The following is a 14,036-nucleotide window of genomic DNA, read 5'->3' on the forward strand; positions in this document are numbered from 1 at the left end:
TTCAGTTTTTCTCGCGAAAAGCCTCTTTCATCATCCATCCCAAATCGTTCCCCTCTCCTCTCCTGCCCCCCGCCACTACCCACGACTGCTCTACACCGTCCCCGTCTATATCGACTATCGCACTCAAGCGCATCAATCGTGAATGGGATACGTTTGGTATTCCTCTCGGTCGCTCGGCTGTGTCATCGCATGGGATGCCTGGAAGCCTGGACCAGCTTTTTCTTCGGGAACCGCATCGCGCCGCCCGATTCCGCCACACGCGCGCTCTCTCTCTCTCTCTCTCTGTCTCCGGTCGCTCACCGCCCACCATCATTCATCGCTGTCGCCCATGGTCGCAATCACGATTATAGAGCTAGGCTGGTTGCACGGCCTGAGTGGATGAGCCTTTGCTGGGTGGGGCGCTGTGGTGGATGGTCGCAATCGCCCCGACACTGGAGGGAGTTGTCGACGGAAACGGCCGCATGCGGGTCCTAGCTGAACCATCACGACAAAAATGCTTCTTCTCTCTTATCCTGCTAGCACATCCCATTCGGTTACCCGCGCTTTCTGGTCCGGTATCTTGCGATTGTGTGTCGCCGAGAGGAAATTCTGGTCTTGGCGACTTCCCGGTGTCCTTGCTGCGATCGCGGCCGAGCAGAGCCTAAGAAGACCTTTCGCGATTACTGCGGTCCGCACTCTCAATCATTCACACACCGCCCGACTTTGCCTTCATGTTTCCCTCGCGTTCACTGCGATTGTCTGCACAAGCACTTATCGCGGTCCCCTCATATGCATCTCACTCCTCTTCTTTCACTGCTTTCGTCCTAACCCCAACTCATTCATCGCATCTCTCTCGCTCGATCTAAGTCTGCTACAGACAAGCGATATCCGACACGACCGAATCTCATTCTAACCTTTCCCGCTTCGGCGATTCCAGGAAGCCTAACGCCCATCCCTTAGTTCCTGGGTTTACGAAGTTGTGCTCGCTACATCTCACGGTCTCTCCTTAACGACTCCACGAAGTTTTTCAGGCCGTCTTATATTCCTACGTCGACATTCGGACACGTTTGATTTTGCAACCATGTCTTTCCAGAACTTCGATTCCTTCCCCAACCAGGACGCCGCTGCCGCCGCGGGTGCCCCGGCTCAGGCCGACACCACCATGACTGGCCAGGCCGACCCCGCCGGTGCTCCCTTCAACGGTGCTGGCGGTGATGCCGGCGCCGCTGGTCCTCAGCAGGGTGCTGATGGCAAGACCACCCTCTGGTATGTCTGACTTATATCTAATCTGACCTGAAGGATCGGCCAGGAAAAGAACCGAATCGCTGACTTTCCCGCTACAGGATGGGTGAGCTTGAGCCCTGGATCGATGAGAACTTCATCCGCAACCTGTGGTTCCAGATGGGTGAGCAGGTCAACGTCAAGATGATCCGCGACAAGTTCTCTGGGTAAGACCATGACTTCTCTCCAAATTCCACTTTGACAGAACTTTCAAATGATCCTAATGTTGGTAGTAGGAGCAACGCTGGATACTGCTTCGTGGACTTTGCTTCCGCGGCCGCTGCCGCTAAGGCTCTCTCTCTGAACGGCACTCCCATGCCCAACACCAACCGTGTCTTCAAGCTGAACTGGGCTACTGGTGGCGGCCTCGCTGACCGCAGGTGAGCAGTTACCCTTTGCCCCCAACCTGATTTCCCTTTAGGTCTTGCCAGAATGATCCAAGCTAACCCTTCATCTTTTCCCTTTTGCAGCCGTGATGACCGTGGCCCCGAGTACTCCATCTTCGTTGGTGATCTCGGCCCCGAGGTTAACGAATACGTTCTTGTCTCCCTCTTCCAGAGCCGCTTCCCCTCGTGCAAGTCTGCCAAGATCATGACCGACCCCATCAGCGGCATGTCCCGTGGCTACGGTTTCGTCCGCTTCTCCGATGAGAACGACCAGCAGCGTGCTCTTACCGAGATGCAGGGTGTCTACTGCGGCAATCGCCCCATGCGCATCTCCACCGCTACCCCCAAGAACAAGGGTCCCGGTGTCGGTGCTGCCAACATGGGCGGCGGCGGCATGCCCGGCCCCGCCGGCATGTACCCCCCCATGGGTGGTCCCCCTATCGGCTTCTACGGCGCTCCCCAGCCCATGAACCAGTTCACCGACCCCAACAACACCACCGTCTTCGTTGGTGGTCTTTCGGGCTACGTGACCGAGGATGAGCTCCGCTCTTTCTTCCAGGGATTCGGCGAGATCACCTACGTCAAGATCCCCCCCGGCAAGGGCTGTGGTTTCGTCCAGTTCGTCCAGCGCCACGCCGCTGAGATGGCCATCAACCAGATGCAGGGCTACCCCATTGGCAACTCTCGTGTCCGTCTCAGCTGGGGCCGTTCTCAGAACAACTCCGGCCCTGCTGGCAGCCCCTACCGTCCGGCTCCCCCTCCCCCTCCCATGTACCCCTCCATGGGCATGCCCCCGGCTCACCAGTATGGCGGGTTTGCCCCGATGAAGGTTAGCAGTCACCCCGGCAGCCCGGCCCCCGAACACTCGTGAGTTATCAGGCTCGGTCGGCTGACTACTTCTCTTCTCTTCCAGTAAGCGCGTTCTTCTTTGATTGAAAGCACCAGCCGGAGTTGTTTGCATCATTCCAATGATGGCCTCCCCTCCCTTCCCCTTTTCTTTTTTGTTTCTCCAATAACAAATTTGCTCTTCCTTCCATCTCCGCCCTCCTGGTTTTTCCACTGCCCCACAACCCCCAAAGGCCTTTTAACGCTCTATAGCTCTTGATGAGCATCTTCTCTCGTGTGCTACGCATATTTCGTTGAGCGCTTCTATCTTAGCAAGATCTGAGCTGTTTTCTTCTTACCTGCTTTCCCCCCTTTCTTCTACTCCCCTCTCGTCGGATCTACCGATCCCGTTTCCTTATGGTTTCATCTTTTTATCTTCTGTATCTCCAACCTTTCTTCCACCAAATTCCGTACTTTTCCCCTTGTTATCCCCCACGCTCGATGCACCACCCTCAGATCTACTTTATGGTTATCCTGCTATTTTTTTCCCCCACACTCCCCGCCCTAGGGTTCCCGTTCGCGTGTAACGAAAGTCCGTATTCTTCATGCGTTTCTTTTCTACTCTATACTCCATGGGCAGGCCTTCTGCGAAAAGTTCTAAGATATTTCAAGTCCTTCGCAAGTCTTTCTTCCGCTCTTATTCTCCTTTGTCTGTTTCTCTCTCTCTTGATCGAGCAGCCAAATTGAATTTTGTTTTCGCTTTAAACGGCTCGCGTTCTGCTATTCCTTCTTTACTTTTCCTTGGATTGGGACTTTTGGTTCGTCTCGTTAGACTGATGCCGACTTGTACAACACTCGTTGCTGCGTGTTTCTGCGCTTGTCGTATTTCTTTCTTTCATGATGATGCGTTCATGCGCTCCTTTGGTTCATCCTGAATGCTTTAGCTCCCATTTTATGATCCTTGCTGCTGCCGTCTTTTCATTTGTGCTTGGCTGGCTGTATGATTCTTGGCAGAGACATGAGCATTGCCGTTCCTTGTAGCTTACAGAGTTTCTATCTCCATGATGCTTGATCCCATTCTTGGTTGTACGGCTGATGGCTTCGGCGTCTAGGCATGCTTGAGCGGATTTTTGCTTCTCAGCTGTTCTTTTGTTGAAGTCTGCTTGTCTTTGTCTCTCTTTCTGTGTGGGCGTAATCGTCCTGAATACAAGGTTGGCCTTTTGTTCTTCGTATCGGGTGTTTTCTCCATTGGCAGACTGTGCTTGAGCTTAGTGCTGGCGTTTCTTTTGCGCTTGGCTTGGATGATTCCCCCTTGTCGCTTTTACCCTTCTACTTCCCTTGAATGGTTGGAGAGGCATTGCAATGTGAATGTCTGATTTGGATGGCATTGGTTGGTGTTGCTTGTCATGTAGTGGTTTAGTGGTAGACACACAACAATAGATTGGACGATATCGATTGGGACTTAGACCATGAGAGGAGTATCTTGTACTGTGAAGACTTGAACAGTAGTTCTAGTTCTGCCCGGCATCGATCGTTCGTTCCTTCTGCATTTTGCTCCTTCCTCTTTCCGGTTTCCTGGTTTTTGTTGACTTCTCTTGGTTCTTTTTCCTCTCTCTTCTTTCCTCTCCAAACACCTCGCCGGCGACATTAATCTTTCCCCTTCAGTCGCCTTCGCAACGACAAACCTTTGAACAAAGCAGGCGCATCTGCATCTCAGCCTCATCGCATTTCGTCCCGTCTCGTCTCGTCTCTATCCACCTCCACACCCACCCATATCCTTCCAACACATACACGCCATGCGCTATGAAAATTGGGACATCCTCCTCTTCCCGGAGGGCTCCAAAATCCGCGTCCAGGAATTCAAAACACAATGCTTCGTCTCCAAGGACACCGACTCGCCTTATCTCCAGAACCCTACCATCCTCGGTCCAAACACCTACTTTCGCGTCCAGGGCAGTTATGGGCAGATTCCCATTCTGACCTCTTTCATCCCCAGTCTGGCTCGTGATAGTCCCTTTCGCGTCTCGATTCATAGCTGGGATAAACCCCGGCCTAGTCGGCTGATCGAGAGTATGATGCAGCCGGATGATGTGCTGTTGTATGAGGCGAGAGTTTTCATTGATGGGGCTTGTGTTGCGTGAGTTTTTGGTTTTGTGGTGTCGTTTACTTCCGAGGGTTTGAGGCTGACTGGTCGGTTATAGTGCGGGTGTTTTTGGGCAGAGGTCGGTTTGGCCGTATGTCATTGGTGAGTCTTTCGATGTTGAAATTAGTTATTTTCGAAAGGGAAGGTTGTGCTGACGGCTTTCTTCTGAAGATCTGAGCTCTCGTATGTATCGATAGTCTTCGCTGCAGCTGTTGGTGCGGCTTTCTTCTAACTTGACTAGATATCGATCGCGAGGGGTGCCAGGACTTCTTGCGCTTCCCTCCGTTCCACGCCGAGATTCTGGAGCAGCGGCACTGGGATGCTGCGGATACACTGGGCCGAATCAGGGTAGTGCTTGCGGAGGGCTTTTCTCGTCCAAATCGTTCGCCGCCGTTCGAGAGAGTCAAGGATGTCATTGTCTTCTCTTTCCAGCACGCTCCTCAGCGTATGTATACTATTGGAAACGGCACTAAAAGTGAAAATGGCTCAGTGAGATGCTGATAGTATAGACAGACATTTTGGAGTTTTCCCAAATCGCATGGCCCAACCCTCACATGTGGTCCCAGGTTCCGCCTCGCACTGTATACAAAGTCGATCAGAACAGTTTTGTCGACGTGAGGGAGCCAGAAGACGCACATGCCCATTCGCCCCGAAAGCCTGAGCTACGCATGCCCGTGGGCTCCATGGTATCGATGGCATCAGCCAGCCAGTCCAGCAGCAGCCAAGCACCCATCATGTACAGCAACGCTTGGGCTCCTGGCCGTGCCTTTCCCGTCCCAGCGTCTCAGTGGTACCCATCAGCACAAACACCCTCCCGAAATTCTCGATGGACAGGGCGCCAAGATCACCCCCAGGAGCCTTTCATCGAACCTGTCATGGATCCTTTCGTCAATGATGCAACCTGGCGGCACCGCGGTGCTCGGTCGTCCCGTGAGGACGTCCCCATGCCAGATTACAGCTCCTCCAGCAGTCGCGCAATATCCAGCATGACCGGTATGAGCTACGAACACAGCAAGCAGTCTAGCATGTCTGCCCCTATGGATGAAGAGCAGTACAATCTGCTGCTCGAAGCTATGACTCCCACACGACCTCCCGTGGGTACTCGCGCCCCGTCAAACACACCATCGACTATGGCTGTCCTTCCAGTTGCGAAGGCCACTCCTGCAACGCAAGTTCGCAAGCCAAGTGGGAACAACCCTGGTACCGGCATGCCCTCAGGTCTTCGGGAGCGTTCTCAGCCTAGCAGCCGTGATATCTCTGGCTCCGTCATCAATCCAGAAGAGAAGGATCCTTCTCCGGCTAAAATCGGTGCCAGTCCTAGTGCGAATGTGAAGAGCCGGAAGGAGGGTGACAAGGAGAAGGACAAGGGGAACCACAAGGAAAATGAAAGTACCGAGCTGTAGGTACACGGGTGGAGGGATTGGTGCGCTGGATATTATTATGGAGGACTCGGGCATACGGGCATACATTTGTGTCAATATTCTTACATAGCGCCCAATACAGACGAGGAGGATATTCAAACTGTGTGTCTACGGTGGCTGAGAACGTACTCGAGTAATTGATATCAGCATAAAATCCAGAGAAGAGTCTGGAAAGATACTGTGGAAGATAACTTGTATTCGATAGAACCAAGTATTCCCTGATTACTTGGCTTTTCCTTGTAGTATGGTATCTGTCACTTTAATGTACATTGCGTGTTTGGCCGTACCTTAGGATTCTACTGCAACTTCCTTCCTAATCCAGAAGTCACCACCTCTTTTCCGCCCGATCGTGACTTTGTTGTCGTGTTTCCATCGCGTTCCCTTTGTTTTCGTCCTTCTCGCTCTTCCTCTCTTCTTTTTCTGCTTTCGTCAACAATCCCCCGCCACTTGTTCCATCCATAATCCCTACATCATCATCATCATCAACAATCATCATTCATCCAGATACCTTCGTACCCTCTACACTCTCCTGTTCACTCTACCCTTCTCGAATCATCGGCACCATGGCCCACGACACCGATGATCCGTCGAGGATCCAGCCTTCGCTGACGTCGAGCCTGGACGTGACTGCGACTGGTAGGAGTCTTCATTCATATTGCTTGAGAGATGATAAGATGAAGCTAATGGTGATCGTTCGTGACAGATGAGTCGATTTCGTCGACTGTCGCCTCTCCTCTGGAGACTTCGTCGTCGAATGGTCAGGCTTCGCTGGTGTCGGGCCTGGTTATGACTGGTAACACTGCCGCTTCCACATTGAGGGACCATAAGATGATACTAATGGTGATGAACACGGGACAGATTCGTCCTCGTCGACTGTCGTCTCTCCTCCGGAGACTTCGTCGTCCGCTGGCCTCACTCCCACTGAGACCTCGTCGTCCTCTCTGGTGTCTCCTCCTGGTACTTCGTCATCTACCGTCCCTACTACCCCACGGATCTCGTCGACTGAGGGCCCTGCCACAGCCACTCCAGTCATGATAGATATGGGCTCTTCTTCCTCTCAGCCAGAGATCGAGGCAGATGCATTCCTCGAATCTATGAGTGCCGTCCTGAGTCCAAAGCTGAAGACACAGCCAACTCAGGGGCCGAGCTCGGTCCGCGAACACTCCATGTCTGCACCTTTCGTCTCTCCTCCTGGCAGGATGAATGCCTCGTCCTCTATGCCTACGGTCGCGGAGCCTAACACAGGTCCTCCTCGATCGGGCTCAGCTAAGGCAACACGCATGGCGAGTATGCCCCCTGGAACTTTCAAGGCCCAGTTGGCCGTACGGGGAAATGCACCTCCACCTATGATGCATGGTCAAGGTTTCGGTCTGGGGCCATCTATTCCAGCATCGGAGGTCTGGAATGGATTTGTGTCCTCTCAAACCGGTGCACCATTTGCACCAGCTCCCTCGGGTAGTCCATTCGGAAACCTACAGCCGGGAGGAGTGCCCGGGTTTAAACCAAATCTTGCGGCCGTTCCCCAGCTTGTCGCGGGAAACACTGGTCATCAGGATGCTGAGCAGGTATGTTTAGGAAACCTTGTTCTTGAAGTAAAGTTACTGACTATATATCTTGCAGAAGTCTCTTGGGTCTCTTACACTGGACACACTTTCGGATTCGGATGTCCTGTTTTACTTTGGCACGCTGTGTGCCATGGCACGGTTGTCTCCACAGTTTCTATTCAAATACGGAGGCAAAAACGGGAAACAGGTGGGCGTACGGCTTCTGATGTACGGGCACACCATTCTGGTCGCGGCCGAAGCAGATACGGCCTATATGGCCAGAGTGGTTGCCTGTCGTCGGGCCTTAACGGAGACGCAGACATACCACCCAGAGTGGCTAGTTCCTCCACTGCCAATTCATGGAGCCACTGGAGCGCACTGGAACTGGGTCAGCTTGCTTGAAGGTAAAACCTTTAGGACCCATGTTTATTTTTGTTGTATTTTTCATGGAAGAGGCTAACAGGACTTTGAATGAAGCATTCTGTACCGAAATTGGCTGGTCTGCACCGACTTACAACACGGGTATCTTGGGCAACCTTTGGCACAGTGAGCTCTCTGTCAATGATTTCTTCTTCCGTACTTTTCAGGGGTGCGGGAGTATGGATGAGGCCCAGAACACTGTGTCGCATCATGCCTTGTATCAGCTGCTGGCGACGGATAACATCGATGTGGGTAATATCCTACCTCTGGACTCTCCCTTGCTGGTCTTGCCCGAGGTCAAGAAGCCTGTAATGCCTCCCACCGAGGAGGCAATAAGGAAAAAGACCAGCATGCTGTTGAATGCAATCGAGTCTTTGAAACCGTATCCTGACGAGGCTGGCCAACCTCAGGCTCTGCAGGATACGGTTGATGCGCTGGACCGCCTTCGGAAGGATGAGACAAAGCCAACTGGCAAGGTTTCTGGCCTGTCTGGTGGCAAAATTGCGAAGCAGCAGGCGAAGCCAGTCAAGCCTGTACATAAGGAGGCCCAGAAGAAGCCGCCCACTGCCCCGGGAAAGGCAAAGCCAAAGAACCCCCCTGCCCCGCTGCCAGCGAAGCCGCGAGCCCCGAAGCGACGAGGCCGAGGTGGAGGTCCCCGTCATGGCAAAGAACGCCTTACGCCTCCTCAGCAGTCCAAGGCCAAAGGTAAGGAGGCTGAAGTCGAGTCCTCAGGTTCTCAGTCTCCGTCAAAGAATGCCAACATGGTGCCGCTTACAAAGTCTCGACTGGCTCCCGTGGAAATGGAGTACGAGCCAATTGTGGATCAGTTGGCAACGCTGAAAGCTGTCCAGGAAGGGCTGGGTGCACTGAGTCCCCATGCCTCATTCCTGCGATTGATGAAGAGTGAGTTTCAATCGATACCACCACCTCTCACCGCATGTCCCTCAACGATGTCTCATCTTCCGCTTGTTTTTCTCTCTCGTTCCTTAACTAACTCTTGGTTTTTTCACAGCTATGTGCCATATTCTGCAGATTGAGGAGCCTGAGATCCGGTATAATCCAGCCCCGTACGACGCCTCTGGTCCAATTCATACTATGCATGCCTTCTTCAACGATCCCAACCCTTTTTTGACCCGCGCCAGCCCTGTTTTCCTGGCTAACGTGGGAGGGATTGACGAGGAGGATGCGTACTCCCTGGGGGTAAAGAAGATCATTCTTTTCCTCCTTAAAATGTGCAAGGACGAGGTTGATATGGACGTCCTGGAGTCCCGCTGGGAGAAAGAATTGGAATGGCTGAGTCGTTTGGAGCGCGAGGTTAAGGACCGACTGAGCCAAAGCCAGATGGAGATGGAGATGTGAGGGTGGTGCTGGAGGTGGACTCCTCCCCTGGAGTCCGCCAAGATGTTAAGAGTAATTGTGTGGATTTTGTGGAGTACAGGAGCCGGGATGTTGGTGCGATGCTCCCTGTTCTGGACATGCTCGTGGTTAATTCTTTGACCAAACGACTGACCAGGACGGGTAATGAGCAGCGGCGGTGCAGTCATGCAGTCATGCATTTGGGTGTAAGGTCCTGGTTCTATGCATGATAATTCCCGTGTATGATTATGATTGTATGAATCAATGAGACTGTTTTATTATCATTGATGTTATAGGCTGAGTAAATTAATTTGGCATCAACAAATCCCGGAGTAAAACTGGAATACGTTCCAAGCACCACTAACAATGCTTGATAGAAACAGGATAATACCCACTTGTAATATCTATTCCTCCGCCATTTATAGGGTCATTGACAACTTTTGGGCTCTGTCACGGTCGAACATGTTTTATTGAATCTGTTCAAATGGGGCAATACCTCTTTTCGGGATCGATGTTGATATTGCTATTGATGGAGATTCCTCCTCCTCTTGGCCTCGATCGTTTGGCTACCAGACCAGCGATTGTTTTTGCTTGCAGATTGTTGGTCCTTGCAGATTGATGCAGAGAGGTTTCTGGTTTCTTCCTTATACTTCCTAGATTGCTTTGTTCGATGGCCTATTTAGGCCATCTTCTGGTTTTGCTTCTTCCTGTTCCTTAGAGATTTTCTCTAGATAGAGATCGATGAGAGTGTTTTCCTTGCTTCCTGGCTTCCTCTGAGTAGCGGCGTAGTTTCGCCGTGAGCTATGTTGGATGGATGTCAACCTTCGTGACCGTATCCTTATTTTATATCACTTTTTGGCTCGAGCCAATGAACCTATACAGAAGTCCCAACAATCCCAATAAAAATCGTCGCCCCAGCCATCCACCAACTCGCAACCCCAAACGCCCCCTGAATATCCTTCCTCAAAATTCCCCACAAGACACCAAAAAGAAGACTCGGCGGGAAAAAAGCAAACCCCAGTGTGCCCCAGATACGTCTCCAATTCCACTCCTCCCGGTAAAATATGCCCCACGCCTCTGTGACCTCGATACCGTCAGAGGTCAGCTCGGTATCTAGTTTCTTGGGTAGTTGTTGCATGACGAGGTCTGAGCCTGGAACTCGACTGTCTGGGTCGGCGAAGAAATCCATCATTAGGCGTGGTCCGATAGGTGGTGAGTGTTTTGATGGGATGGGGCGGCATTGGTATGTTGAGCCGAGCGGGGGGACGAGGGTTGCTGGTGGGATGCAGGAGCATGGTTGGCCGGGGATGCAGATTTCAGGATGGCAGCGGATGTCTATGTAGTTTGTATCGGCGTAAAGGAACTAGAGGTGGTTTGTTAGCTCGTTGTTATATTCAAGTTTACCAGGGGTTGTGATGGTTTCATGGAGGCTGTCTCTGGGACAAAATGCCCCGAAAAGCCCAGTCCATATATCATAACGAAATATGCCAGGGTTTGAAGGTCGTGCGCAGATTCGTACTTTCATGAAATGGATACTATGCAATGTTCGCAAGGACCAAAATGATTCAAACTTTCGTCGGTGACTGTAGTAGATCTTTCGTAGTGTATGGAAGAGTTGTCGATCGTCGGTAATATCTGTCACATACTCTTGATGCAACGTTGTTGGCCGGCCACGGCGCTCAATGCAAGAGAGCAGGAGAAGTGGACGTGATGCTCGATTGCCAGTTCCTATGCCTTGAGAGGCTACAGCAGGCTGACTGGTGGGAGTGGCAATAGATTGGTCGGTGATATCGCCAGACGAAGTGGTAGATGTAGAGGCTCTTGCTTGAAGACCGCTGGAACCTGGTGTGTACCGAACAGCTGCAGAGGAGATGCCTTGGCTTTGACTGCCATCGCCCACAGGTGAATTTGGCATTGTGGTTGCCTGCAAATATTCTTGAAGAACATGAAGTGCGCCGGGTTCATGTTCAACATAGTCATCGTAAAGTCTCTTGCCGTGTCGCTGTGGTATATTAGCATCCCAAACCTAAATCTGTAGCACATGGGATAATGCTCACGTTTATCCACCTGAACCGCTTATGCTTCTCTGGAATATCCTCTTCTCCCAGGAAGAATTGGAGAAGCTTCTTCCAGTATCGATATCCTTCCACGCACCTTGCCCAGAATCCCGCTCTCCTTGTGGCCCAATCTATTGATGGAAGTCCCCAGGCGTGAGCATACCAGAGGAAAATGCCCCTGAGAATTTCAAACATCCCACCTTGAATATTGATACCTGGTTTTTCCTCCAAGCCATTAGGAATAACAAATTTCCTCAGTTCTAGTCGTAGGTTATCAAATGCAGCGCTTTCCAGGATAAAGCTTCGACCATGAGACACTAATGCGGTAATCCTCTCCGGCCGTTCGTCATCCTCGTCACTGCTTGATTCATGAATATCGTCTAGCATCGAGTGCTGGTATTTAACACGAATTATGAGGTTCGGATTGGGGAGGATATGGCGCTGGGGTTGGGTTTCATTGAAGTATTTCAACTCAAGCTTGTTTCCAATCTTGTCAGAAATGAGACGAGCCCTGGCCGAGATCAATTGTGCAAGATCAAGATCAATGGCTTCTCGCGCTTCCTCTTGAAGATCCATAGCGAATCGCTTTATCAGTCGTCGAAAGTTCCGGACAAAACGTTCCAATGGAACTTCCCTTTCCAAGAGAACCCGCTCATATAGGGCGGCCATTTGTGTATCGTCGAAGAAGATGCTGACAAGCTCTTCAATCGCTGTCTGCATCTCGTCTACCGTCAATCGCGTGTCTGTTGTCATAGTAGTCGATGGCAGAGTCGCCAAAGAGAAAACAGACGGTGCATTTGACGGATCTGTCTCTGAGTGCTCTGCGCTTGACAGACCAGTTTGGATTTCTTGCCATTCTTCCAGAGCACCGCTAGGCATTTCCTCCACAAGGGTTTGATGATGCAGGCGACAGTCACGCATCGCGCAAGCAAAAACCTCATCCCAGCTCTCGACCGCTTTCTGACAAATTGGACAACATGGGGGAACCGGATTACGTTTTCTGGTGCATGGAATCGAATCCTCCCGCGAAAATTTCCGATGATGGCGCCGTCTGACATGGTGCAAAAACTTATCGGGGTGATTGAACGACAACACAGAGCAACCTGCGGGGGGCAATACCATTCAAATTCATGCAGATGACTGCCTTGCAGATGCCGTCTGAAGGTTGCTGGTATTTGATGCCTCGGCTTGAATTCACAAATTCTACAAGAATAAAACTCTTCTCCTCTGCGTCCTCGTTGTGAAGACCAGATCTTAGTCGGAAATTGATCCAAGGCCATCGTATCGAGTGAACCACTATACATATTGCCTTCCGACTGTTCTCCAAGGGGCTTCTTAGCCAAGTCATCTGGCAGTGAATAGGGCAGTCCGTAAGTCTTAAAACCTTCTTCAATTGCATCGAAATTGTTCATGAGATCTTCCCTTCTTAGTTCAGGCATGATTTCGTCAATAAGGAGGCGCTCTGGGCGCTGCGTCTCGGTCACGCTGGGTCCCCTGGTCCCCCATTCCAGACAGAACCTCCATTTCCGACAGAAGATTATCTGGCAGAAAGAAATGGTCCTGCTTGTTTGAAGATCCCGAGCTCTCCCCATAATCGCTCATTATTGGTGCTGGAGGCTGTGTACTGTCCCCTTTCGGGATATCGCTGTCAGAATCAGGGTTCAGATCCTGTTCTTCTGATCCCTGAACGGAGATATCGCTTCGTATATAATCCGAGACTTTTCTTTTCGACTTCTCTAGCTCTCTGTAGTGATACCACAATGGCCGAAGATATCTGTGTTGGGCTTTGTGCGGGACAATATCGAAAGCCTCAGTAGAATTCTCACTCCCCGCTGTTTCTAGAGAAGCCTCGTCGATCCTAATTGCCTCTGAGGCCATATCGAAACCCATCTTCAAATCATTCAGGTTCAATGATATCACACGCAGAGTTTCCAGGCTGCACCAATATTCTTCTAGCAGTTTTGCATTGAGCACCAGGTAAGTGCTCAAGTTACGCTCATTTTGTTGATATCCGTCAATACCGATTTGGACCCTGGCCATGGCGGCCAGGATTCTGACTCGCTTAATAGAATTGTCATCGGCACCTGGTAAGGTAAATCCCTCAAATGGCTTGCCCGTCTCGAACACATGGAAATACGATAGACTAGCCTTGAGACTTTCATATGTTGCCGCCACAATCGGATTTTTAGTTTGGTAGGGAGCGTAAACTTTGATAAATGTCTCTGTTATATCGCAAGCCGAGAAAGCTGTGTTCATGAACGTCTTTTTCATGGAATTCGTGTCGACCATGGCGATAGTCAAGTTGGACTTATCCTGGGATGTCTGGTTTGAGTGTCTCCTAGGTGGTTGAGTTGGGAGTATCCAGCGATCAAATAGATGACGGAATTAGATCACGATAGACCTCTCGAGGGACAGCTTTAATATAAGCTGACGACCCTGGTGGTAGATTTTCCGCAATATCAAGCTGGATATGAAGAAGAGGGGCAGTGCAAGAGTTGATGTAGCGCATTATGAGGCTGACAGACACCGCCACATCACCCGGGCGCTTAGGCGCAATGCGTACTTTCTCACAAGACAAGCTAGCCAAGCTAGCCAATCAATCGATAGACGACACATCGACGCTG

At 51.2% G+C, this 14,036-nt stretch overlaps 5 protein-coding genes across 5 annotated transcripts; 3 read left to right on the forward strand and 2 right to left on the reverse strand.

Moving 5' to 3' along the window:
• Positions 1 to 1,060: 1,060 nt before the first annotated feature.
• On the forward strand, positions 1,061 to 2,517 carry N7458_000297 (RNA-binding protein; the record flags this gene model as incomplete). Its single annotated transcript, XM_056903691.1, has 4 exons — positions 1,061 to 1,245; positions 1,323 to 1,427; positions 1,497 to 1,640; positions 1,731 to 2,517. 4 exons carry the CDS (start codon positions 1,061 to 1,063, stop codon positions 2,515 to 2,517), a joined length of 1,221 nt encoding a protein of 406 aa, XP_056771458.1.
• A 1,750-nt stretch (positions 2,518 to 4,267) lies between these two features.
• On the forward strand, positions 4,268 to 6,017 carry N7458_000298 (uncharacterized protein; the record flags this gene model as incomplete). The annotated part of the gene is made up of 5 exons (XM_056903692.1): positions 4,268 to 4,608; positions 4,673 to 4,716; positions 4,786 to 4,797; positions 4,856 to 5,059; positions 5,128 to 6,017. 5 exons carry the CDS (start codon positions 4,268 to 4,270, stop codon positions 6,015 to 6,017), a joined length of 1,491 nt encoding a protein of 496 aa, XP_056771459.1.
• Positions 6,018 to 6,598: 581 nt separating this feature from the next.
• On the forward strand, positions 6,599 to 9,358 carry N7458_000299 (uncharacterized protein; the record flags this gene model as incomplete). Its single annotated transcript, XM_056903693.1, has 6 exons — positions 6,599 to 6,671; positions 6,739 to 6,828; positions 6,894 to 7,600; positions 7,656 to 7,983; positions 8,057 to 8,902; positions 9,012 to 9,358. 6 exons carry the CDS (start codon positions 6,599 to 6,601, stop codon positions 9,356 to 9,358), a joined length of 2,391 nt encoding a protein of 796 aa, XP_056771460.1.
• An 871-nt stretch (positions 9,359 to 10,229) lies between these two features.
• N7458_000300 (uncharacterized protein) lies at positions 10,230 to 12,291 on the reverse strand (the record flags this gene model as incomplete). The annotated part of the gene is made up of 3 exons (XM_056903694.1): positions 10,230 to 10,718; positions 10,875 to 11,357; positions 11,413 to 12,291. The coding sequence occupies 3 exons, from the start codon at positions 12,289 to 12,291 to the stop codon at positions 10,230 to 10,232; spliced, it is 1,851 nt and encodes a 616-aa protein (XP_056771461.1).
• Positions 12,292 to 12,858: 567 nt separating this feature from the next.
• N7458_000301 (uncharacterized protein) lies at positions 12,859 to 13,701 on the reverse strand (the record flags this gene model as incomplete). Its single annotated transcript, XM_056903695.1, has 1 exon — positions 12,859 to 13,701. The coding sequence occupies one exon, from the start codon at positions 13,699 to 13,701 to the stop codon at positions 12,859 to 12,861; it is 843 nt and encodes a 280-aa protein (XP_056771462.1).
• Positions 13,702 to 14,036: the final 335 nt, after the last annotated feature.

The sequence above is a fragment of the Penicillium daleae genome (assembly GCF_028827525.1).
Source record: "Penicillium daleae strain IBT 16125 chromosome Unknown utg000001l_segment0_segment0, whole genome shotgun sequence".
Classification (NCBI taxonomy): domain Eukaryota; kingdom Fungi; phylum Ascomycota; class Eurotiomycetes; order Eurotiales; family Aspergillaceae; genus Penicillium; species Penicillium daleae.